The 27,530-nt window shown below is 41.8% G+C and overlaps 2 protein-coding genes across 8 annotated transcripts in view; both read left to right on the top strand.

Moving 5' to 3' along the window:
• The window catches only part of ORC5 (origin recognition complex subunit 5), a 31,853-nt gene extending 30,003 nt beyond the window's left edge, over positions 1-1,850 (top strand). For all 4 annotated transcript variants that reach the window (XM_056522098.1, XM_056522097.1, XM_056522096.1 and 1 more), the window contains exon 15: positions 1,681-1,850. In XM_056522098.1, the coding sequence (XP_056378073.1) occupies positions 1,681-1,726 (46 nt within the window). In that variant the 3' untranslated portion in view covers positions 1,727-1,850. The remainder of the gene's footprint in view (positions 1-1,680) is intronic.
• An 18,794-nt stretch (positions 1,851-20,644) lies between these two features.
• The window catches only part of NCOA2 (nuclear receptor coactivator 2), a 255,534-nt gene continuing 248,648 nt past the window's right edge, over positions 20,645-27,530 (top strand). For all 4 annotated transcript variants that reach the window (XM_056522108.1, XM_056522104.1, XM_056522105.1 and 1 more), the window contains exon 1: positions 20,645-20,807. The gene's annotated coding sequence lies outside the window, so the exon portion shown is untranslated. The remainder of the gene's footprint in view (positions 20,808-27,530) is intronic.

Here is a 27,530-nt window from a genome sequence, read left to right on the forward strand (position 1 = left end):
GGGCGTGACGGCTGTCTAACGTTTAAGGGGGGATATGATAAACGTATATAAGTATATAAATGGCCCATACAAAAAATATGGAGAAAAACTGTTCCAGGTTAAACCCCCCCCCAAAGGACGAGGGGGCACTCCCTCCGTCTGGAGAAGAAAAGGTTTAGTCTAAAGGGGCGACACGCCTTCTTTACCGTGAGGACTGTGAATTTATGGAACGGTCTACCTCAGGAACTGGTCACAGCAGGAACAATTAATAGCTTTAAAACAGGATTAGATACATTCATGGAACAAAATAACATTAATGCTTATGCAGAATTATAAAACTACATCCCTTTCCCTTATCCCCTTACACCCTTCCCTTCAATTCCCTGGTTGGACTTGATGGACGTATGTCTTTTTTCAACCATACTAACTATGTAACTATGTAACCCCTCCCATAGACTTTCATTGAGGGGGCACGGCGTGATATCATGAGGGGGCGGGGCTACGACATCACAAGCTCCTGCCTCCAGCGTTCGGAACAGTTTGTTCCAAACGCTGAGCAGCGGAGTACCCTTTTAAACACATTACAGGTTATCATTGTTTGATATTACAAAGGGAAGTGTTACTCGGTGTATGGGGTGTACCCAGTGGGGGAGATTTATCAAAACCTGTGCAGAGGAAAAGTTGCCCAGTTGCCCATAGTAACCAATCAGATCGCTTCTTTTATTTTGCAGAGGCCTTGTTAAAAATGAAAGAAGCGATCTGATTGGTTGCTATAGGCAACTGGGCAGTTTTTCCTCTGCACAGGTTTTGATAAATCTCCCTCAGTGTGTCTGACCTGAACATGGGCCTGACCAGGTAGTGCTATTCCCTTTTTTTTGGTATGTTTTTAAATATATTGCAGATGTTTTGTTTTTTTATTTGTGATTCCCTGTCTGACTATGCAGCTTTTATTAAAGCAGCATGTCTATATATTTTTTGTTTTTATTTTAAAAAATTTTTTAGAATCTAATAAAGTTGTGACCTTTTTTTTTTTCGGTTGTGCAGCCATTTGTTTATGCATGATCACTTTTCTTGTTTCCTGCAAATAGTCTTTTTTTATGTAGGCTTGCACTCAATATATACATTAGTGTGATTTATTATAGGTATTGCCCATTGGTTTGTGGATACCACTCTTGGTATTGGAAAAAATACTGACCATGTGTGTTGGCAAACTGCCTTGTATCTCCTTTCTTCTATATATCTCCAACCTTTCTGAACTGCCCTCAAACATTTTTCTCTCTTCTATTCACTCTTTAAACTGGTGTGTAACCCCCACCCCCCTATTCTGCTATCTCTGAGGCTTTGTTCACATGGCGGAATTTCAAAGTGAAATTCTGTGGGAATATTCAGCGTGGAAATTCCGCTGCAGCAGAGTCCCATTAATTTCAATGGGATTCTGCTGCACTGTGCACACAGCGGAATTTTCACAGTAGTTCCTGCCCCAGAAATCCAGATTCCAGCATCTGCAGAAAGAGGAGTATACATGTCTAGTATTTCTGCAGATTCTGCTTGGAAATGTAAATAGTGCAAACTTGCAAGATGAGAAACTGTTCTTAAATCTCCCTTCTTTGTTGGTTTTTGTTCTTACATCTGATTTAAATGCCTGTATAATGACTGTTAATCTATTCATTCAAAGTTAACTTTTTTTCTTCTCTTTCACAGGACAGTGAATTTTGATATTGTCAGATATTTGTATGATTTTCTATGAAAGCTTTTGTCTGTTCTGACTGAAACCGAAGATTTGATACAGTATTTAAAAAAAAAACCTTCTCCTTTTATGCTTAATATTAATAAGCATTCCTCTATTACACATTTCTAATAAAATAAGTGTAAAATAACCCATGGTCTCTCTAGAGATATTTTCTTGCTGTAGTTAGGATGTGTTAATACATTCAGATTTTATAATAACCATTATTGAGTACAAAGCCAGGAATGGATTCGAAGGAGGAGAAGTCTCAGGCTTTCATTTATCCTCCATGTGTGATCTGTTCCTAGCTTTGATTTAAATAATTGCACTTTAAACCTGAACATGTGAACACAGCCTTAGAGCACACATGGTCAGGGTGCCAAGATGTATCAATCTGAGGAAAAATGGGAGTAATTTCCCCCGTAACAACCAATCACAGCTCAGCTTTCATATCTTAAAGGGGTATTCCAGGAAAAAACTTTTTTATATATCAACTGGCTCCAGAAAGTTAAACAGATTTGTAAATTACTTCTATTAAAAAATCTTAATCCTTTCAGTACTTATGAGCTTCTGAAGTTAAGGTTGTTCTTTTCTGTCTAAATGCTCTCTGATGACACCTGTCTTGGGAAACGCCCAGTTTAGAAGCAAATCTCCATGGCAAACCTCCTCTAAACTAGGCGTTTCCCGAGACAGGTGTCATCAGAGAGGATTTAGACAGAAAAGAACAACCTTAACTTCAGAAGCTCATAAGTACTGAAAGGATTAAGATTTTTTTAATAGAAGTAATTTACAAATCTCAAAGGAAAGTAGATATATCAGCTCACCCATAAATCCACATAGACAGATATCGTTCCTCTCAGTACATATCAGGTTGGAAGCTCCGGGCTATACACTGAAGCCGTGTCTCCAGGTGGACTCATCAGAAAAAGGTAAGGTGAAAAAGTCCGGCTCTTATATGAGTAAAGAATATATATAGATATAAAGAATATTTTTGTCTGACAGATTGATACATCTGGGCTACTCTTTAATATACTTAGTTACAATCTTCACAAGCATACCTGAAGGATACAATGAAAAAAATTTCAGGGAACTGAACTTTTCACAGGATAAGTGTCTGATCTTAGGGGGTCAAACCACAGGGCCCCCCCGCGATCTTCTTACATGTCCTCAGCACCCTCTGGTCCCTACCTTCCTGGATGTTGGCAAGTGTTGGCCCACTCTGCCAATCACCGGTTGCATTGATGGGCTGAGCTGGTTGTCTATTGCCCATTTCTAGGAAAGTGGGGACCAGAGCACACAGAGGATGGGGAGGGTAGGAGAGGTCCTGTACAGGAGATGGTGGTGGACCCCATTGGTCGGACCAGACACTTATGTCCTATCCTTTGAATAGTGGATACATTTTTAGTTTCCTGGACTATCCCTTTAATTCTCACATAGTATCTTTTCTCTTGTATGTTCAGCTGTTTGTGCTCCAGACTTCTGTTTCAGTTTCTGATGCTACTTCCTGTCGGCTGTAATGGTTCTTTATCTAATATACGTCCCTGTCTACCAGTTCTCACCCCTACAGCCAATGCTCTCATTGTGCAGATAAATGCAGCCCAGTTTTTCTAATCCTGGATAACCCTTTCAACTTTTTACCTGGAGTAGGTGTCATAGGGGCCACACTGTAGGGCTTCCACAGGGGGAAAAGCTTAACCTAAAATTCACACCAAAATCCACTTGCGGATTCTATGCTGATTTTGAGGTGGTATATGCAGCATGGATTTTGCCTGCCTCAAGGTGCCCCTATACCCTCTATAGCTGTAGCATGAAAGCTCCTTTGGCCAACGGTTATTCTTCCCTGTTCCCATATACACATATATGCTCTTCTCCCCTCCTCCAAGAATCGGCACCCCATTTGTCCCTGAAATGTGTCTGGAATTGCGGCTTAGCGGCATTAATTTGGATAGATCTTGGCTCACTCCAGACATATCCTAGATTTGTTTTTTTTATAAAGACCTTTAATGTGCAGAAAAAAAAATGTATATAATTGTTCTGTGGAGTTGTGTATAATTATTATACTTCTGGCGTCCTTAATATGGTAAGCGGATTAGGGACGTTGGTATGCAGTGCTAGCTTTGCATTGGCAATTAGTGTCACTTGTGATGATTATATGTGTGGCATGAAGCTCTCCAGTTTACAGCCAAGAAGCGAGGCTCGTCTTGCTTAAGAGGAAGAAAGCGGCTGATTAGTCTTGAGGACGGTGATCATTTGCCGAGGTGTATATTAGCAAGAGGCTGGAAGTAAATGATAATGTCGTGATTCTCCTGACACTGATGACTGTAATTTTCATGTTAAATATGTATGTTGTGTACTTAGCAGATTCTTTAGACCCTGCTTATAGTGTAATTGTTCACTTTTACAGCCTTAAAGTTAATTTAGTTATGATACCATTTATACATTTGTAGGTAAATTACGATAACAACAAGCTTGTCTTGTATCCTAGCACATTTCTCTAGTATACGATGCAGAATTGTGAAGCCCTCCTTCCCCAGGTTATGCAGTGAGAAGTGGTTGCAATGGGGTATGGCACTTTGTCTTGTTTTCTTTTTGTTTGCAATACTAAACTACACAACTCTTCTGTAATTGTAACCGTATGGAAAATTGGAAGCACACTTTATGACATAAGATTCATTTTGTTTTGCATTTTAACCCTTTAAGGACTCAGGGTTTTTCCGTTTTTCACTTTTTCCTCCTCACCTGCTAAAAATCATAACTCTTTGTTTTCCACCTACAGACCTATGTGAGGGCTTGTTTTATGCACTACCAATTTTACTTTGTTTTTTAGTTTTTTCGGGTGAAATGACTCGGCTTCCGTTTCTACGCAGTGCACTTTTCAGTAAAAATGACACCTTATCTTTATTCTGTAGGTCCATACGGTTAGGATACCCAATTTATGTAGGTTTTATTTTATTATACTGCTTTAAAAATATTAACTACATGCACCAAAATGTGTATGTTTTAAATTGTCCTATTATGATCCCTATAACTTTTATATTTTTCTGCATACGGGGCTATATGAGGGCTAATTTTTTAGGGTATACAAAATGACCAAACTTACTCAATTTTGGACTTTTAGATTTTTTTTTTTACATATATACCATTGACTGTGCGGTTTAATTAATGTTATATTTTTATAGTTCGGCGACTTACACATGCGGCAATCCCACATATGTTTATTTTTATGTTTACATATTTTTTTATATGGAATGTGGTAAAAGGGGGTTAATTCACATTTATTAACTTTTATACACTGTTTTTTAGTCCCCATAGGGGACTATTACATGCAATCTTCTGATTGCATACACTGTTCAGTGCTATGACATAGCATAGCATTGATCAGTGTAATCTTTGCTCAAACTGTTCGAACGCTGGAGCCGGCGCTGGGAGCTTGTGACATCATAGCCCCCGCCCCCTCATGACATCACGCCCCACCCGCTCAATGCAAGTCGATGGGAAGGGTGCGTGACAGCCATCATGCCCCCTCCCATAGACTTGAATTGAGGGGGCAGGTCATGATGTCATGAGGGGCGGGGCTATGACATCACAAGCTCCCCGCTCCAGCGTTCTGAACAGTTTGTTCCAAACGCCGAGCAGTGGAGTACCCCTTTAAAGGGGTACTCTGCCCCTGGAGACATTATCCCCTACCCAAAGGATAGGGGATAAAATGTCTGATCACGGGGTGGTCCTTTGAATAGGGGATAAAATGTTTAGGGGCGGAGTATCCCTTTATTATCTTGTTGCACTACCTTTTGAGAGGTAGTCACTGCAAACCAGCGAATTCTGTAACTCAATGGAGGAGATTTATGAATATGTATCAGTGCGCAAGCACTTAAGCCTTTTTTTCTTTGCACCGTATTTTTGGCTTATGTGCGCACAGACTTTGATAAATTTTGCACAAATGAATTTGCTGTAGGATTTTGCACCTCAGAACTTGCTGTAGGATGTCCTTTTTCTAAGACAAGGCAGAGGTGGTATGAATTTGCATTTTTTTTTTGTTTTTTTGGACATTTGCACATTATTTTTGCGCCTTTGCTTAGTCAAGAATGAAGCACTGCATTTCCCAGTCATTTTTGCCAAAGTTGTCTATTTTTAAATTGCGCAAAAGTTCAACTAATAAAAGAACCCTTTCCGTGCTGTGGTTCTTTCGCAATCTTCCGCCGTCTCTTCTGATCCGTGCCCGATTAAGAGCATGGACGGAGCTTAGTGACATCACCGCTGTTGTCTGCTAACAGTGGGACCCAGCAGAGAACAGCAGCGGTGACGTCACTAAGCTCCGCTCATGCTCCAAGACGGCCCCGGAACAGAAGATACGACGGGAGAACCACAGCACGGAACGGGACCAGGTAAGGATCGTTATCATCAGTGTCGTCTGCACTACCTGTCTGTACCAACAGATTAATGCAGGTGACACTGATGACAGATTTCCTTTAATACGTTATCACTGTCAGTTTCAAGATATTTCGGTCTTTAACAGAAGGGTACCTACAATTTTTTGTCCATGTCTGTAGATCAGATTTCTACTGCTTTGTATTGTATTCCACTGTGGATTTTACAGGTACAAATCTGCATTTCTGTACAAAATTTACCATTAGATTGGGGGAAATTGCCAAGAGCAATAGTTGGCAGGACAAGGTCAATCACTGAGCACTTCATACAACATACAATTACAGTACATTCTTTTAATCCAGCATCAACCAGTCCTGACAAGTGGTGGATTATAAAATATTCTGGAATATTTGACAGTTATTTGTATTTAAAATTTTAAGGATAGAAAACTTTTAAATAAGTTACTATAAGGTCACGTTTACTCCAGACAATTAATGTAGAGATGAGCGAAGTTACAGCGATTCGATTCATCACGAACTTCTCGGCTCGGCGTTTGCTGACTTTAGCCTGCATAAATGAGTTCAGCTTTCAGGTGCCCCGACTCTCTCCTAGGACTGGATCCACCTTTTCCAGCCCACCGGAGCACCTGAAAGCTGAACTAATTTATGCAGGATAAAGTCAGCAACTGCCGAGCCGAGAAGTCCATGACGAATTGAATTACTGTAACTTTGGTCATCTCTAGAGCTAAGGCAAAGTATAGATCCTAAAGAAGAAAAAACATATAAAAAATGTCTCCTGGTTTGTAAATTAATATTTTATTTAGCTAAGGATGTGTTCACACTACTGTCCATGAATAGTTTTGTCAGGCTTGACTTTGAGAAACTACAGTGGGGTCCGCTGGGCGCCAATGGTGTCTGTTGTCTGACAGGTCTGGCACTGCTGTTGTGGTTTCCTTAGCATTGACCATGACAGCAGTGTAAATATAGCCATTTCTAGCATATTGCAACCTATTATAGACCAAAAGATATTCCCTGTCATTTATGTACCAATATTAGTGATGGTTAAGTGGTATAGTAGGAAGTTGCTAACACTGCAGAAAAATAGATTGATGAAAGTTGTCGACCAGCAGAGGGTGGCCAAGGATAATACTTACCAGCTGCTAGAAGTAGGTGTGCCAATAGCAGGTTTGTTTATAGTGTGCGCTGTCATTGCAAAGGATATACATCTTTCCCTAAGGGTAAGTTTGTTGCAAAAATTTCTGCAACTCAAAAATATATTTGATACAAGTGAATGGGGTTATTTCTTCCAGCCTTATTCAGATGATTTAGACCAGTGGTCTCCAAACTGTGGCCCTCCAGATGTTGCAAAACTACAACTCCCAGCATGCCCGGACTTGTAGTTTTGCAACATCTGGAGGGCCACAGTTTGGAAACCACTGATTTAGAAAGGTCAGCTACATATCTGAACACAGAAGACAGACAGGTGTAAATATACTCTTATGTTTAGGAATCACCTCTGCACCGCCGGTATCATAGGTGACTAAATTCTTGAAGGGTACGTTCACACGTACAGGATCCTGCGCAGATTTGATGCGCAGGATTTGTAACTGCAGATTAGAAGCTGTGCTCATTCATTTAGTTTACAGTGAAATCTGTAGCAGAAAATCCTGCGCATCAAATCTGCATATGTGTGAATGTACCCTAAAGGGGTACTCAGGTGGAAATGTTTTATTTTAAATCAACTCCTGCCAGAAAGCTAAACAGATTTGTAAATTACTTCTATTAAAAAATCTTAATCCTTCCAGTACTTATCAGCTACTGTATGATCCAGAGGAAGTTGTGCAGGTGTTTTCAGTCTGACCACAGTGCTCTCTACTGACACCTCTGTCCATGTCAGGAACTGTCCAGAGCAGGAGAGGTTTGCTATGGGGATTTGCTCCTACTCTGGACAGTTCCAGACATGGACAGAGGTGTCAGCAAAGAGCACTGTGGTCAGACAGAAAAACACTTTACAATTTCCTCTGTAGCATACAGCAGCTGATGCGTATTAGAAAAATTAAGATTTTTAAATAGAAGTAATAAACAAATCTGTTTACATTTCTGGCACCAGTTGTGTTAAAAAAATAAAACCACATAAGTTAATAAACATCCATAAGCTGCTCCTGATTATGATGCACACTCAGCAGGTGAGCGCGCATCATACCCGGTGGGTCCCAGTTGCTATCAGCAACCAGTACCCACGGCTAATGCCGGGCATCGCCGATTGGGCTGATGTCCGGCTTTAACTCTTAAGACGCGGCGATCAAAGTTATTGGCCGCGTCTAAAGTGAAAGTAAAAGATTCCCGGCAGCTCAGTCGGGCTGATCGGGACCATCTCGGTAAAATCGCGATGTTCCGATCAGCTAGAACCCAACAGGAGGGTGCCTTACTTGTCTCCTGCTCGTCCCATCGGCAATTGATTGCTCCAAGCCTTAAATCCAGGCGTGAACAATCAACCACCGATAACACTGATCAATGCATTGCAATGCAATGGCTGTGATCAGTGTATTGAATCAATGTACTGCAGGTTATAGTCCCATATGGGGGCTATTATATTTCAAAAATAAAAAAGTTACAAAAAATAATTAATAAAGATAATTTTTGATAATTCCCTAATATGTTTGAATTACCCCCCCTTTTCCCATAAAAAAAAAAGTGTAAATAAAAATAAACATGTGGTATCGCCTCGTGTGTAAAAAATAAAAAAGTTATAGGGGTCAGAAGATGACAATTTTAAACGTATACATTTTCCTGCATGTAGTTATGATTTTTTTCACAAGTACGACAAAATCAAACCTATATAAGTACAGTATCATTTTAATCGTATGGACCTACAGAATAAAGATAAGGTGTCATTTTTACCGAAAATGTACTACGTAGAAACGGAAGCTCCCAAAATTTACAAAATGGCATTTTTTCTTCAATTTTTTCCGCAATTTTTTCAGTTTTGCCATAAATTTTTGGGTAAAATGACTGATGCCAATACAAAGTAGAATTGGTGGCGCAAAAAATAAGCCCTCATATGGATTTTTAGGTGCAAAATTTAAAGGGTTATGATTTTTTTAAAGGTAAGGAGGAAAAAAAACTTAAGTGCAAAAATGAAAAATCGCCAAAGAGGGAAGGGGTTGTCTGGTAGTTAAACACTTTTTCCAACAACAGCAACAAAAAAAAAAATATAGCACCAAGTCTGTCCACAGGGTATTTCTGGTACAGAGCTGCAGTACTACCCTACAGGAGTAGTGCTGTTTATGCAAAAAAAAATAAAAGCAGTGTTTTTCTAATACTAGACAACCCCTTTAACTGCTTAGGGACTCTTAAGGACTCAGCGTTTTTCAGTTTTTGCAGTTTCATTTTTTCCTCATCACCTTCTAAAATTCATAACTCTTTCAATTTTGCACATAAAATTCCATATGATGGCTTATTTTTTGCGCCACCAATTCTACTTTGTAGTGACATTAGTCATTTTACCCAGAAATCCACGGCGATACGGAAAAAAAATTGTGCGACAAAATTGAAAAAAAAATGTCATTTTGTAAATTTTGGGGGCTTCCGTTTCTACGCAGTGCATTTTTCGGTAAAAATAACACCTTATCTTTATTCTGTAGGTCCATACGGTTAAAATGATACCCTACTTATATAGGTTGGATATTGTCGTACTTCGGAAAAAAATCATAACTACTTGCAGGAAAATTTCTATGTTAAAATTCTAATCTTCTAACCCCTATCACTTTTTTATTTTTCAGCATACGGGCCGGTATGAGGGCTCATTTTTTGCGCCGTATTCTGAAGTTTTTTTACCTGTACCATTTTTGTATTGATCGGACTTTTTGATCACTTTTTATTCATTTTTTTCATGATCTAAAAAGTGACCAAAAAATACGCTATTTTGGACTTTGGAAATTTATAGAATTTATAGAATATATTTCTATAGTTCGGACATTTTCGCACGCGGTGATACCACATATGTTTATTTTTATTTTATGGGAAAAGGGGGGTGATTCAAACATTTATTAGGGAAGGGGTTAAATGGCCTTTGTTAACTTATTTTTTTTTTTCACTTTTTTTTTTGCAGTGTTATAGCTCCCATAGGGACCTATAAAACTGCACACACTGATCTCCTATGCTGATCCCTGCAAAGCCATAGCTTTGCACGGATCAGTGAGATAGGGGCTTGATTGCTCAAGCCTGTAGCTCAGGCTTGGAGCAATCAAACCCCGATTGGAAGCCGCAGAGACAGGTAAGGAGACCTCCGCCTGCGTCCCAGCTGATCGGAACATCGCGATTTTATCGCGATGTCCCGATCAGCCCGACTGAGCTGCCGGGAAGCGTTTACTTTCACTTTCAGACGCAGCGGTCAACTTTGACCGCCGTATCTGAAGGGTTAATAGTGCGCGGCACAACGATTGGTGCCGCACGCTGTTAGCCCAGGGTCCCGAGGACCGACCAAGTGTGATGCGGAGTCACGGCGTGACCCCGTTTTAAACACCGGGCTCAGGGCGTACAGGTACGCCCTGAGTCCTTAAGGATCGGGGATGCAGGGCGTATGCATGCGCCCTGCGTCCCCGAGAGGTTAATGTAGGATTGAGTCATGGTGGTGATGGTATTTCACTTGAAAATGGATCCCACAGGTGAGAACAAAAAAAGCTTCACCTTAGCATTTATACACACACCGGATCCGGAAATGCAGATTTTACAAAGCAGTAAAAAAAATAAAAAAATAGAATAAGAATTGCCTTGTAAGGGCAGGGTGACACGAGGCGCATCCTCTGCATATTTCACTACGAGCGGACAGAGCCACCTGGCCTTAGCTGGGAGCACAGTTTGCAGTCCCTCTGTGACTGCTGTCGGCGCATCTGCAGCGTGACATACGTTGCGGATGCACCTTGCGTGACCCTGCCCTAAAATGTACCATTGCGGATTCTAGAACTTCAAATCCACAGCGAATCCTGTGTGTGAATGCACTCTTGGAGACTTTTCCTCTTCCTACCTGTGCATAAACCTTAGGGCAGGAAACGTATCTGGAAAGTGCATCATGAAGTCAACTAAACACAAGGCAGAAATCCGCTGCTTTCTACTTTGTATTTTAGAAATCTTCCTAACATTCTAGTGCAGGGTAAGGGTGCATTCACATCACGATTTTACCATCCTACTTCTTCTCACGATTTTTTACTTTGAAATCGTACAAATTCGCACGCCAAGTCGCATCCATTGACTTCCCTTCATTAATGATAGACAACAAATGCATCAGTTTTGATCCGCATCCGATTTTGCACGATTTAAGATCAGAGGTAAAATCGTGGTTGACAACGATTTTCCGTCCAGATTCTAAATCTGATTGAAATCGTGTCCGATTTTTTTATTATTGATGTCTATGTAAATCGCATTGAATCGTGTGACTGTGCGATTCTATTAGATTAATCGCACATGATCTTTTTAGTACGCAAGCGCAGTAGACTTCAAAACACATACACTTAACTTTCTTGCCATTGGCATACATATTTTAAAAACAGGATCAGATTTTTATTGAAAATCGGATGGAATTTTCATCTGTACGATTTTTGGATACGATTTAAAAATCTGATAGCAAATATATTTTTTACATACGATTGTATACGATTTTTTGCAATCAGATTTTGTCCGATTTTACGGTCAGATAATCGGATGGTTAAATCGCGATGTGAACCTAGCCTTAGTGAGGACTTTACTTTTCTTGTAGGCCTCGTTTATCAAAATATAACAAAGGGGCCTAGAGGAACCAAATACAGAAATGATTTTCATTTAAGAAATTACAGGGGTATTCTGGTATCATAACATAGTTTTAGTTAAAAACAATGACCCCAAGACATGTAACTTTCTTAGTGTTATCACAAATTGTACTGGCTTCAGAATATTTTTGCTTGTTTTACGAGAGGAAGTTGTGTAGTTTCAATTTCAGTGTGGTGTTGTCTCCAGCTTCTCCCTCTCTCCCAAGATGACCCTCTCAGTAGGAGTAGCTACCATCTGCCTCTCATATACAGAGATATCTTTATGGGGAAAATGAGAACGAGGTATGCGTACTGTACAGCATTTAATACCTTGTGCTGATACCTTTAATACCTTGTGCAGAGGAGTAGACAAGAAATGAATACAGCAGGTGTAATGTTTTGTAGCAGGTCTAGACAGGGAACTGGAGTACTGTGCGGAGGGTAGTGAGCAGGGTGGAAAGGGCTGTGATTGAGAGCTGAGGGAAACTATTGCATTTTGGGGATGTTGCAGTTCCTCAATCATTATCTGAAGTAGGAAAAGGCCCACAGATACAAAACAAATGGATTTTTGGTGGCTTCAGCACTGGGGCAGACAGGTAAGTAATGCTATGTACATTTGCAGCATTATTCAATTATTATTTTTATTTGGAAGAAAGTAACAAAAGAAGCATTGATACCAAAAAAGCAAAGAACAGTGGGAATCACCAGAGTGGCAGGGGATTCATCAGAGGAATAATGGTTCTTTTATGTTGTTACATTTCCATGCTACAAGAGTTGAGTGCACTCTATACATGGCATGTGCTGGCTGTGTTATACTGATAACACCTCTGTGCAGTGGCTGGGATCAGAGATAATATTTGCTATGTACTTGTGGGTGCAGGTCTTTAAAAAAAAAAAAAATAATAATAATAATTTTTTTGGCGTTTTTCCAATTACATGTGGATCTTTAATCTTGTGATTCAAGGATTTCTTTGAAAGTGTGTAAGAGGGTGCCCCAAAAAACACAATGCACATTTACTCCATACTCAACATTTAAACCACAGCAAAAATACCACAGCACTGAAACAAAAAATGGAAAATAAAGCATTGTAGGAAGTGTATATTTATATTACTGTATTAACTTCCAGCCAAGATGTGATTTTTACCAAAAATACATTTTTATGGAATATGGGATGAAGAGGCATAACAGAACCTCCAGTGCATACAGTCATGGCCGTAAATGTTGGCACCCCTGAAATTTTTCAAGAAAATGAAGTATTTCTCACAGAAAAGGATTGCAGTAACACGTTTTTCTATACACATGTTTATTCCCTTTGTGTCTATTGGAACTGACCAAAAAAGGGAGGTAAAAAAGAAAATTGGACATAAACACAAAGCAGATAAAAAGGAGAGAAGTTCACTTAGTCTTTGCATTGTGCATCTGTGTGTGCGCCACACTAAGCATGGACAACAGAAAGAGAAGAGAACTGTCTGAGGACTTAAGAACCAAAATTGTAGAAAAATATCTCCAGAGATCTAGATTTGCCTTTGTCCACAGTGCGCAACATTAAAGGGTACCTCTCATCAAAAAAACTTTTGATATATTATAGATTAATGTATGCAGAATAACTTTACAATTGCATGTTATTAAAAAATATGCTTCTTTCTATTTAATTTTCCACTTTGAAGAAATGACCACTAGGGGTCTCCCTACCAGTCCTGGCAGCAAGCATTTCAGACTCATGCTGGAGTCCTAAACACTACGAGCTGCCAGTCTGCTTTGTTCACAAAGGAGAACACTCAGAGCTGCCAGCCTGCTTTGTTCACAGCCTGATTGGCTGTGAACAAAGCAGGCTAGCAGCTCTGAGTGTTTAGGACTCCAACATGAGTCAGAAATGCTTGCTGACAGGACTGATCAGGAAAAATACAATAGAAAGAAGCATATTTTTCATTAACATGCTATTGAAAAGTTATTCAACATTAATTAATCTAAAATATATCAAAAGTTTTATTTGATGAGAGGTACCCTTTAAAAAGAGGTTTGCAACCCATGGCACTGTAGCCAATCTCCCTGGGGGTGGACGGAAGAGAAAATTGATGAAAGGTGTCAACGCAGGATAGTCCGGATGGTGGATAAGCAGCCCCAAACAAGTTCCAAAGATATTCAAGCTGTCCAGCAGGCTCGGGGAGCATCAGTGTCAGCGCGAACTATCGTTAACATTTGAATGAAATGAAACGCTGTGGCAGGAAACCCAGGAGGACCCCACTGCTGACACAGAGACATATTAAAAGCAAAGGGACTACATTTTGCCAAAATGAACTTGAGTAAGCCAAAATCCTTCTGGGAAAACGTCTTGTGGACAGATGAGACCAAGATAGAGCTTTTTAGTAAAGCACATCATTCTACTGTTTACCGAAAACAGAATGAGGTCTACAAAGAAAAGAACACAGTACCTACAGTGAAATATGGTGGAGGTTCAATGATGTTTTGGGGTTGATTTGCTGCCTCTGGCACTGGGTGCCCTGAATGTGTGCAAAGCATCATGAAATCTGAGAATTACCAATGGATTTTGGGTCGCACTGTACAGCCCAGTGTCAGAAAGCTGGGTTTGCGTCCGAGATCTTGGGTCTTCCTGCAATGACCCCAAACATACGTCAAAAAGCACCCAGAAATGGATGGCAACAAAGTGCTGGAGTTCTGAAGTGGCAGCAATGAGTCCAGATCTAAATCCCATTGAGCACCTGTGGGGAGATCTTAAAATTGTTTTGGGGAAAAGGCGCCCTTCCAATAAGAGAGACCTGGAGCAGTTTGCAAAGGAAGAGTGGTCCAACATTCCTGCTGAGAGGTGTAAGAAGCTTATTGATGGTTATAGGAAGTGACTGATTTCAGTAATTTCTTCTAAAGGGTGTGCAACCAAATATTAAGGTAAGGGTGCCAATAATTTTGTCCAGACCATTTTTGGAGTTTGGTGTGACATTATGTCCAAATTGCTTTTTTCCTCCTTTTTTGGTTTAGTTCCAATACACACAAAGGGAATAAACATGTGTTAGGCTGGGTTCACACCACGTTTTCAGACGTACGGGACCGCATACAGCTGTGGGGAGCTAAAACCTGGCGCTCCCATATGCAGCCCGTATGTAATTCATTTCAATGAGCTGACCGGAGTGAAACGCTGACTCCGGTCGGCTCATTTTTGCCTCGTATGCAGTTTTCCACCGGACCTAAAACCGTGGTCCACGGTCAGCGTTTCACTCCGGTCAGCTCATTGGCTGTCCAGGCATGTTGGGAGTTGTAGTTCTGCAACAACTGGTGGCCCCCTGGTTGGGAAGTGGCGATGTGCATTCACTTCTTCCCAGTCCATGCATGACAACATGTGGAAAGAGCAGTTTTTCCCAAACAAGAAGCCTCCAGCTATTGCAAAACTCCCGGCTAGTAAATGCTGAGAGTTGCAGTTTTGTAACTGCTAGAGGCACACTTGTTGGGAAATCCTGGGATAGGGAATAAGAAAATTTTAAGGGGTACTCCTGTACTTTTAAAACCTATCCCCTGGTCTCCCTGTGGTGGAGCAGTGGGGTTGGTATGCAGATAAGTTTCAAAGTACTGTAGTACCCCACATTGTTCAGGATTAGTGCCACACTTGTCCTAAGGAAATGTGGGATATTACAACTCGGCTCCAATGCAGGAGATTTCTAAAAATCTGTGTAGAGGAAGAGCGATGCAGCTGCCTATAGCAACCACATTTGTAAAAAGGCTTCTGATTGGTTGCTAGGGATAACTGCTCCACTTTTACTCTGCACAGTTTTTGATTAACCTCCTGACTTCAGTAGAACTGAGCTGCAATACCACACACAAACTGAGGACAAGAGTGGCGCTGTCTCTGGAACAAAGCAGTTATGTTTTATTGTGGATAACCTCTTTAACCCCTTAAGGACTCAGGGTTTTTCCGTTTTTGCCCTTTCGTTTTTTCCTCCTTACCTTTTAAAAATCATAACCCTTTCAATTTTCCACCTAAAAATCCATATTATGGCTTATTTTTTGCGTCGCCAATTCTACTTTGCAGTGACATTAGTCATTTTACCCAAAAATGTACGGCAAAACAGAAAAAAAATCATTGTGCGACAAAATCGAAAAAAAAACGCCATTTTGTAACTTTTGGGGGCTTCCGTTTCTACGCAGTGCATATTTCGGTAAAAATGACACCTTATCATTATTCTGTAGGTCCATACGGTTAAAATGATACCCTATTTATATAGGATTGATTTTGTCACACTTCTGGGAAAAATCATAACTACATGCAGGAAAATTTATACGTTTAAAAATGTCATCTTCTGACCCCTATAACTTTTTTATTTTTCCACGTACAGGGCGGTATGAGGACTAATTTTTTGTGCCGTGATCTGAAGTTTTTATCGGTATGATTTTTGTTTTGATCGGACTTTTTGATCACTTTTTATTAATTTTTTAATGGTATTAAAAGTGACCAAAATACGCTTTTTTGGACTTTGGAATTTTTTTGCGCGTACGCCATTGACCGTACGGCTTAATTAATGATATATTTTTATAGTTCAGACATTTACGCACGCGGCGATACCACATATGTTTATTTTTTTTACACTGTTTTATTTTTTTTATGGGAAAAGGGGGGTGATTCAAACTTTTATTAGGGAAGGGGTTAAATGACCTTTATTAACACTTTTTTTTACTTTTTTTTTTGCAGTGTTATAGGTCCCATAGGGACCTATAACACTGCACACACTGATCTCCTATGCTGATCACTGGCGTGTATTAACACGCCTGTGATCAGCATTATCGGCGCTTGACTGCTCCTGCCTGGATCTCAGGCACGGAGCAGTCATTCGTCGATCGGACACCGAGGAGGCAGGTAAGGGCCCTCCCGGTGTCCGATCAGCTGTTCGGGACGCCGCGATTTCACCGCGGCGGTCCCGAACAGCCCGACTGAGCAGCCGGGATACTTTCAGTTTCACTTTAGAAGCGGCGGTCAGCTTTGACCGCCGCTTCTAAAGGGTTAATACCGCACATCGCCGCGATCGGCGATGTGTGGTATTAGCCGCGGGTCCCGGCCGGTAATGAGCGGCGGGACCGACGCGATATGATGCAGGATCGCGGCGCGATCCCGCTTCATATCGCGGGAGCCGGCGCAGGACGTAAATATACGTCCTGCGTCGTTAAGGGATTAAGGCTGGGTTCACACCATTTTTTTGCAATACAGTTCCCAAATAAGTTTTTAATTCCGTATTGAAAACCATATGCCAAAAGATGTATCAGGTTGTGTCCACTTTGCATCCTGTACGTTTTTTTTTCAGTTTTTTTCCCGTACCCAAAACCGTAGCCTACGGCTGCATTCCCATCTCTTTTTGCAATACGGTTCCCATATCAAGTTTTTTGTAAAAAAAAAAAAAGAGAGAAGCGGGCAGCGACAGCCTCTCTCCCCCTGCCTTTCCTGGGGGTATATCGGGGTATACACGCGCGCACACGCACCCTCATTTTACCATGGATATTTGGGTAAAAAACTTTTTTTACCCAAATTTCCTTGGTAAAATGAGGGTGCGTGATATAGGCCGGTGCGTGGTATACCCCGATAAATACGGTATATGGTTTAACCCCTTAAGGACTCAGGGTTTTTCAGTTTTTACACTTTCGTTTTTTCCTCCTTACCTTTTTAAAAATCATAACCCTTTCAATTTTTCACCTAAAAATCCATATTATGGCTTATTTTTTGCGTCACCAATTCTACTTTGCAGTGACATTAGTCATTTTACCCAAAAATTGACGGCGAAACGGAAAAAAAAATTGTGCGACAAAATCGAACAAAAAACGCCATTTTGTAACTTTTGGGGGCTTCCGTTTCTACGCAGTGCATATTTCGGAAAAAATGACACATCATTATTCTGTAGGTCCATACGATTAAAATTATATTTTGTCACACTTCTGGAAAAAATTATAACTACATGCAGGAAAATTTATATGTTTAAAAATGTCATCCTCTGACCCCTATAACTTTTTTATTTTTCCACGTACAGGGCGGTATGAGGACTCATTTTTTGCGCCGTGATCTGAAGTTTTTATCGGTATGATTATTGTTTTGATCGGACTTTTTGATCGCTTTTTATTCATTTTTGAATGGTATAAAAAGTGACCAAAAATACCCTTTTTTGGACTTAGGAATTTTTTTGGTGCATACGCCATTGACCGTGCGGTTTAATTAATGATATATTTTTATAGTTTGGAGATTTACGCACGCGGCGATACCACATATGTTTGTTTTTTTTTATTTACACTGTTTTATTTTTTTTTTATGGGAAAAGGGGGGTGATTCAAACTTTTATTAGGGAAGGGGTTAAATGACTAACACTTTTTTTTTTTTTTGCAGTGTTATAGGTCCCATAGGGATCTATAACACTGCACACACTGATCTCTCATGCTGATCACTGGCGTGTATTAACACGCCTGTGATCAGCGTTATCGGCGCTTGACTACTCCTGCCTGGAACTCAGGCATGGACAGTCATTCGTCGATAAGACACGAGGAGGCAGGTAAGGGCCCTCCCGGTGTCCTGTAAGCTGACTACCCGGGATAGTTTCACTTTCACTTCTAAAGGGTTAATACCGCACATTGCCGCGATCGGCGATGTGTGGTATTAGCCGCGGGTCCCGGCCGTTGATGAGCGCCAGGACCGACGCGGTATGATGCGGGATCGCGGCGCGACCCAGCTTCATATCGCGGGAGCCGGCGCAGGACGTAAATATATGTCCTGCGTCATTAAGGAGTTAATACGGTTTTTCACCTAGACCAAAAATCGTGGTAGGCTACGATTTTGGGTATGGGGGAAAAAAACTGACAAAACCTTACGGGATGCAAAACGGACATAACCTGATACATCTTTTGGCATACGGTTTTCAATAGAGAGTCAATGCATACGGTTTTCAATACGGTTCTATACGGTTTTCACATTGAAAACGTATACGGGAACTGTAATGCAAAAACGCGGTGTGCATGCAGCCTAACACGGTTTCTGGTCTGGGTAAAAAATCTTATTGAAATGTATACTTTTCCTTAACATGGGAGTCATTGGGAACCATACAGAACCGTATGTGCGTACGGTTCCATCCCGTTTTCACCATATGGTTTTTGACTTTGCACAGTTTTTTTCTTGGAATTTCAATCAAACAAGTGAAACTTTATTCATAATGAAGTGAAAAGTTAAAAACGTATACGCTATTTTCTTAACCTGTTAAGGACCCATGATGTACCGGTACGTCATGAGTCCGCTCCCGTCATAGCCCCTCTAACAACGGCCGGGACCCGTGGCTAATAGCGCGTGGCATTGATCGCGGTGCCGCGTGCTATTAACCCTTTAGATGTGGTGTTCAAAGTTGAATTTTGCATCTAAAGTGAAAGTAAAACTATTCCGGTTAGCTCAGGGAGCTGTTCGGGATCGCCACGGCAAAATCGCGGCATCCCGAACAGCTGACAGGACAGCGGGAGGGTCCCTACCTGCCTCCTCGCTGTCCGATCGCCGAATGACTGCTCAGTGCCTGAGATCCAGGCATGAGCAGTCATGCGGCAGAATCGTTGATCACTGGTTTCCTATGAGAAACCAGTGATCAATGATAAAGATCAGTGTGTGCAGTGTTATAGGTCCCTATGGGAGCTATAACACTGCAAAAAAAAAGTGCAAAAAAAAAGTTAATAAAGATCATTTAACCCCTTCCCTATTAAAAGTGTGAATCACCCCCCTTTTCCCATTAAAAAACAAACAAAACAAAAACATTATAAAAAAAAAAAAAATAGACAGATGTGGTATCGCCGCATGCAGAAATGTCCGAATTATAAAAATATATCATTAATTAAACCGCACGGTCAATGGCGTATACACCAAAAAATTCCAAAGTCCAAAATAGCCTTATTTTTGGTCACTTTTTATATAATGAAAAAAATAAATAAACAGCTATCAAACAGTCCGATCAATACAAAAATGGAACCGCTAAAAACTTCAGATCACGGCGCAAAAAAGTAGGCCTCATACCGCCACATACACGGAAAAATAAAAAAAGTTATAGGGGTCAGAAGAGGGCATTTTAAACGTATACATTTTCCTGCATGTAGTTATGATTTTTTCCTGTTATGATTTTTTTTACCGAAGGGATACGAACAAGACCATAGAACAGTGTTTTCCAAACCAGGGTGGCTCCAGCTGTTGCAAAACTACAACTCCTAGCATGCCCGGACAGCCTTCGGCTGTCCGGGCATGCTGGGAGTTGTAGTTTTGCAACAGCTGGAGACATGCTGTTGGGAAACACTGCCCTACAAAATCAGGATCTAGTCTGATAGGCCATTCAGGAGTCTAGGAGAGCTGGGTATTAGCCTTCGGCTGTTCAGGCATGCTGGGAGTAGTAGTTTTGCAACAGCTGGAGACATGCTGGTTGGGAAACACTGCACTACAAAATCAGGGTCCAGACTGAAAGGCCATTCAGGAGTCTAGAAGAGCTGGGTAGTAGCTTTCGGCTATTCAGGCATGCTGGGAGTTGTAGTTTTGTCACAGCTCGTGACATGCTGGTTGGGAAATACTGCACTACAAAATCAGGGTCTAGTCTGATAGGCCATTCAGGAGTCTAGAAGAGATGGGTAGTAGCCTTCAGCTATTCAGGCATGCTGGGAGTTGTAGTTTTGCAACAGCTGGAGGCACCCTGGTATAGGTGACAGGAGGGACACGAGACCATAGAGCGGGGCCCTGGCCGGGAGATGCGGAGGAGGAGGAGGAGGAGATGGTGGGAGGAGGAGGCGGTTCCTTCCCAGGAGGTGGTGAAGGAGGAGACGGCGCTGGAGGGTGGCTCGGTTGGTAGGAGGAGGATCCCGGGATAAACAAGCCTGCTGGATGAGGGAATATGGCGGCTGTGGATGTGCGCTTCCCCCGGGGACCCTGGCCGGCTGTGCCCATTGAGCAGTGATCGGTAAGCCGCAGGGTGAGGGGCACATGGCGGGGGGGGCGGCTGTGCAGTCGTGTGGTGGGGCTCACAGTGCGGTTGTGCAGTGCGGCTTGTGGGGCTGCATGTAGCCTGCTGCGACTACAGTGCGATTCTCTGCTGCAACTTTCCATAGATGTCAGTGCACACGCGGGCTCCCATAGACTTCTATGTTATGTGACTGAAAGTACAAGATCCGGTGACCCCCGGGTGTAACACTGCAGGGAGCGTGCGACCGGGGCGCGATTGTCATCTGCAACTTAGTCTCTAGATGTCAGTGTGATTGATTCCTATCGATTGTTATTGAGGGACTACTGTCAGATGGGGTCACATGCCACAAAGTACTAGTCAACTACAAGATCTGGTGGCCCTGATGGGTGACATGTGCGATTCTTCAGCTGTTGCAGAACTATAGTTCCCAGCATGCCTTGTCTGTTGTGCATGCTGGGAGTTGTAGTTTTGCAGCAGTATGAGGGACACTGGTAAAGAAATCTCTTTTTCCACATGCTTTTGGCTGTCAGGGCATGCTGGGACTAGTTGTTTCAGAGCAGCATGAGAGCCACAAGTTGGGAATCACTAGGTTACATGGTTTGTGACTTTTGACAGACGGCGATTATGGTTATTGCGCCATTTTCACATGACACCAATAGTGGACTGTAAGGCAGTGCTTTCCAACCAGGGCGGCTCCAGCTGTTGCAAAACTGCAACTCCCAGCATCCTAATAGTGTAGTTTTGCAACAGCTGGAGGCACCCTGATTGGGAAACATTACCGTAAGGAAGACTTTCCCAACCCTTATGCCTCCAGCTGTTGCAAAACTACAACTCCTAGCATGCCCGGACAGCCTTTGGCTGTCCGGGCATGCTGGGAGTTGTAGTTTTACAACAGCTGGAGGCACCCTGCTTGGAAAACTCTGCCATAAGGGCTTGTTCACACAAAAGATTGACAAGGTGGAAAATTGTGCCTCAAAATTTGCTTCTAAAATCCGTGCAGGTTTTGATGTGGATTTACGTGGGGATTGTGACGTTACCATTCATTTTTATGCAGAAAAAGTGCATGTCATCTGGAGATTTTATTTTTAATTTATTGTTTTTTATTTTATTTTTTTATCAACACAGATTGCAGCTCCAGATTTAGCTGAGTGTTATTTTTTTTTTTTTTTTAATGAGAATTCTATTTGGAATTTTCAAAACATTTTCGAAATCCGCATCTTATTGATAACAATGTAAAGCATAAATCTAAGAATTGACCTGTATATATTCTTGATAAGGTTTTTTTTTCTTCTTTGTAGTCCATAAGACTTTAAAGTGTTAGTTTTATGTGTAAAAATTTTTGACACATCAAAAGTTTAGATCAAATCGGTGCTCGGTCCAGAGAAGGGCTGCGATGGCACATTACAGCCGGGTGAAGTGCACGCTTCGCTCCCTAGCTGTCAGTCATATTCTACGGTTTCACTGCATTAACTATGGCAGCGTTTCCAAACCAAAGCACCTCCAGCTGTTTTAAAACTACAACTACCAGCATGCCCGGACAGCCATTGGCTGTTGTAGTTGTAGTTTTAAAACAGCTGGAGGCACAATGGTTGGGAAACACTGGTCTATGGAGTGAAAGAGTCGGATCGGACAGCAAGCCAGAGGGCGAAGAGCATCTGGGATCCAGGATATGTCTGGAAAACCTGTGAATAGTTTTTAAAAATGATGATAATAATAATGCTTTAAAATCTGCACCAAACAAAGCATATAAAAATACATAATTTGTAAGAAACCGCTTTCAAAGTTTCCACGTATAATTTGAGGAAGCGTACCTGAGGAAGGGGGCCGGATCAGCCCAGAAATGCGTTGTATGGCCTAATTTATTTTTTTCTTTTAATCGAATATCTTAATACCAATCCCGATTGAGACCTGTCTGGTTCCATTTGAATCATACAGCTTTCCTAGGAACAAATAGAACCAAGAAATCTTGTGAGGGGACGCTAATGACTGTGACACAGGAAGAGATGAGGGGGCACTAATGACAGATCATATGTCATGTTGCGTGATGTCACGTAACAGATTTATAACAAATTTGTAGAGCCCTGCCCTAAGGGTATGTTCACATTGACCCTGCACTTTTTTTCTTTTGAATGTCAAATTTTAATTGGGTTTAAAAGGGAAAAAAAAAAATACTACCTGGTTTTTGATGCAGAAACCACTCTAATTTCCACCCAAAAAAAAAAAACCCCAGCACAAAGAGCCCCCTCTTGTACCACACCAAATAAAGGGCGCTTCACGATAGGACCCTGCATCGCTGACCACAGCCTTACGGTATGTTCAGACTACGTATTTTGAATGGAATCTCCGCCCCATTCTGGCGGCCGCCGCGGAAGTATTTTGGCGGTAGGACCTAGCGGAACTGTGCCGTCACCATTGATGGCTATGCAGTGCTCGCGGACTTCCGTGCAAAGTGAACATGTTCCTTCTGTGCGCGGAACAATTTCAGTGGTGAATTGTCCGCCGCTGAAATTGTTCGGTGTGAACGGGTCTCGCGGAAACCCATTCACACTGATGTTCATGTTCACAGCGTGTAATTCCGATCGTGGAATTCCGCGGGAATTTTGTAGTGTGAACACAGACAGTAAGGAGCAGTTCACACTGAGAAATTTCACCTGAAATATCCACTCACAAGTTCCTGAGTGGAATCTGCTTGCAGTAGTTAAAGGGGTACTCCGTTAGAAACATCTTATCCCCTATCTTCGGGCCGGCGGCGTCCGGAACATGGAAGCTTGCAGCTTCCATGTTCGTGATGTCATGCCACGCCCCCTCCATTCATGTCTATGGGAGGGGGTGTGACTGCTAGTACATAGCCGTCATGCCTCCTCCCATAGAAGTGAATGGAGGGGGTGCGGCGGCTGGCATCGCCACTCTTCGGGCATGGAGCGAAGTGGTGGGACCCCTGCGATTTAACATCTTATCTCGACGTATTGCCGCTCCGAGCAGGCACATATAAAGGCAGCATATAGGAGGTCCTTCAGCGGTGGATCCGCAGCGAAATACGCTGTGAAAATCCGCTCGTCTGAACATACCCTAAGGCTTAAAGGGGTATTCCAGGAAAAAATTCTACTGTCAAATTCAAAAATCAACTGGCTCCAGAAAGATAAACAGATTTGTAAATTACTTCTATTAAAAAATCTTAATATTTCCAATAATTATCGGCTGCTGAAGTTGAGTTGTTCTTTTCTGTCTGACAACAGTGCTCTCTGCTGACATCTCTGCTTGTCTCGGGAACTGCACAGAGTAGAAGAGGTTTGCTATGTGGATTTGCTTCTACTCTGGACAGTTCCCGAGACACGTGTCATCAGAGAGCACTTAGACAGAAAAGAACAACTCAACTTCATCAGCTCATAAGTACTGAAAGGATTAAGATTTTTTTTAACAGAAGTAATTTGCAAATCTGTTTAACTTTCTGGAGCCAGTTGAAATATAAAAAAAATATTTTTCCTGGATAACCCCTTTAATGTGAACATACCCTATCGGTCTATACAAACGACAGAATTTCTGCTTGCGGAATTCCGCCTCAAATTAAAGCCCCTAGACTTCTATGGGATTCCGCACTCCCATTCACACTTTTTACCTGTTTGAATAGCCCCTTAACTAACATGGCGCTGCATACAGAGGAGTTTTCGGCAGCACTATGTATGCTTCTTGTCCATAGGAAAAGAACATGGGAATGCCTTTCAGATCAGGGGAGGGAATTGGGTGACTATCTTTTTAACAAGGGATGCCGTTCTGTCCAAATTTTGAGGACGACCCATCCAGCCGTACATAGAACACTGTGTGTGGAATAAACCAGGCCTGCTGTGCTGTCAGCATCCATAGTGACAGTATACAGTCTGAGCCTGACTGTTTGCTGTGTATAAACCTGTGTGTGGGGTATATGACAGTATTATTTATGGTCTGTGAGTTATATAGAGCTATCATGTTCTGCAGCACTCTACAGGAATGCACTGCTCCATCGTGCCAGGGACAGTTGTCATAGGAATAAGGCCTCCATGCTGGAGAACATATAGACACCATGCAGGTATATTGTGACTGGCAGCAGGCATTGTGTAGGTGTTGTAGAACATCCTTTCTCCCGGCAGGTGTGGGGCGTTGTGTTTTCGTGTGGTTCTTACATGCTGTAGTCACTAGGTGACAGTCCTCCAGACGACGAGTCCCCTGGTATTTGTGGCTGTTTATAACGAGAAAACATTTTGGTACCAAATGTTTTACTGTCAGTGTATATAGAGGTGGTGGGGGCATTGTTATTAAAGGGCCTATCTGGTTTCTAAAATGAACAATAACAGCAAATGTAATAAGAATAAACAAACTATTAACCTCTTTAATTTACCCAGTGATCCAAGGCAGACACTTTGGCGGTGGGGTTAGGGGGTCACATACTTTTCTAATGGCATCTTGGCTCCCATCTAATGCCATGTACTGGATGCTTGTAATCTAGAAACTGGGGAACTCCTTTTGACTTCCTCAGTTAAAGGGGTTCTCCACCATGAAGTGTTTTAGTACGTACCTGGCAGACAGTAATAGACATGCTTAGGAAGGATCTGCGCTTGTCTTGGGGCTAAATGACTATGTTGTGATATTACCATAACACTGTGGCTAGCTGTTTGTGAACTGATTTTCCCTGTTTGAGTTTCTTTCTTTGCCTGCAAATCCCAAAATTCTATTTTCCACCCTCCCACACATCAGCCACCCCACCCATTGAAACATAAATGAGCTGCATCCATTCAAAAGACCTGTGCTTTTCAGTCAGGGTGCCTATAGCTGTTGTACTAGTTGCAGATTGATCTCTCTCCCACCAAGCGATCGGTCCACCCATTGAAGCAGACAGGCTCCCTGTCATCAGCTGACTAGTGAGTCAGGTCTCGGCCGCATTGCAACCTGGGAAAAATCTGAGACAACAGTTATTTTGTATGCTGGTAAAAATTAATATTGGGGTGAAAATCACAGAAGAATTGTGAGAAAACCGTCACACACAGGTACAGACACTATATTATGGACTACACTAACTTTACAGCCCCTGTAGCATAGCCAAATAAAAAAATTCCTGGAATACCCCTTTAACCCCTTAAGGACCAAGGACGTACTGGTACGTCCTTGGTCCTGCTCTCCTGATATAACACAGGGTTACACGGTAACCCCGCATCATATCACGGCGGGCCCGGTGTCATAGTGAAGCCGGGACCCTCCGCTTATAGCGCGCAGCGCCGATCGCAGAGCCGCACGCTATTAACCCTTTAGCCGCGGCTAAAACCGAAAGTGAAAGCTGCCGGTTAACTCAGTGGGCTGTTCGGGATAGCCGCGGCGAAATCGCGGCATCCCGAACAGCTTACAGGACAGCGGGAGGGCCCCTACCTGCCTCCTCGCTGTCCGATCGCCGAATGATTGCTCAGTGCCTGAGATCCAGGCATGAGCAGTCATGCGGCAGAATCGTTGATCACTGGTTTCCTATGAGAAACCAGTGATCAATGATGAAGATCAGTGTGTGCAGTGTTATAGGTCCCTATGGGACCTATAACACTGCAAAATAAAAGTGAAAAAAAAAGTGAATAAAGATCATTTAACTCCTCCCCTATTAAAAGTTTGAATCACCCCCCTTTTCCCATAAAAAAAAAAAGTGTAAATAAAAATAAACATATATGGTATCACCGCGTGTGGAAATGTCCGAATTATAAAAATATACCATTAATTAAACCGCACGGTCAATGACGTGCGCGCAAAAAAATTCCAAAGTCCAAAATAGTGCATTTTTGGTCACTTTTTATATCATTTAAAAATGAATAAAAAGCGATCAATAAGTCCTATGAATGCAAAAATGGTACCATTAAATACTTCAGATCACGGCGCAAAAAATGAGCCCTCATACCGCCCCATACACGGAAAAATAAAAAAGTTATAGTGGTCAGAAGATGACAATTTTAAACGTATTAATTTTCCTGCATGTAGATATGATTTTTTCCAGAAGTACGACAAAATCAAACCTATATAAGTAGGGTATCATTTTAATCGTATGGACCTACAGAATAAAGAGAAGGTGTCATTTTTACCGAAAAATTTACTACGTAGAAATGGAAGCCCCCAAAAGTTACAAAACGGCGTTTTTTTTCAATTTTGTCGCACAATGATTTTTTTTCCGTTTCACTGTAGATTATTGGGCAAAATGACTGACGTCATTACAAAGTAGAATTGATGGCGCAAAAAATAAGCCATCGTATGGATTTCTAGGTGCAAAAGTGAAAGAGTTATGATTTTTTAAAGGCAAGGAGCAAAAAACTAAAATGCAAAAAACGGAAACCCCCCCCCAGTCCTTAAGGGGTTAAATGACTTATCCCAAAAGGTAAACGTTTCTCCTATTATACACAGGATAGGCGAGCAGCATCTGATCTGTTGTGATCAGACATCCACACTAGAATAGAATTGTGATGTCTCATAGACGGCAATGCATTGCAAATTGCTTAGAAAGTCAGCTCTACCTTATCCGTATTCTTTTGGAGTGTAAGAAGGAACTGTAGAACCAGAAGGTGATGTCCATAGACGTAGGGAGAACAGGCAGAATCCATAAGATATTGTCCTGACTGGATTTACAGCCAGGATCACAGTGCTACAACATAACACAAGTCACCTGCTGCTCTATGGTTATATTATAGAACGGGTCTAGACAGGCTTTTAACCCCGTAAGGA

This window comes from Hyla sarda, chromosome 5 (genome assembly GCF_029499605.1).
Source record: "Hyla sarda isolate aHylSar1 chromosome 5, aHylSar1.hap1, whole genome shotgun sequence".
NCBI lineage: Eukaryota > Metazoa > Chordata > Amphibia > Anura > Hylidae > Hyla > Hyla sarda.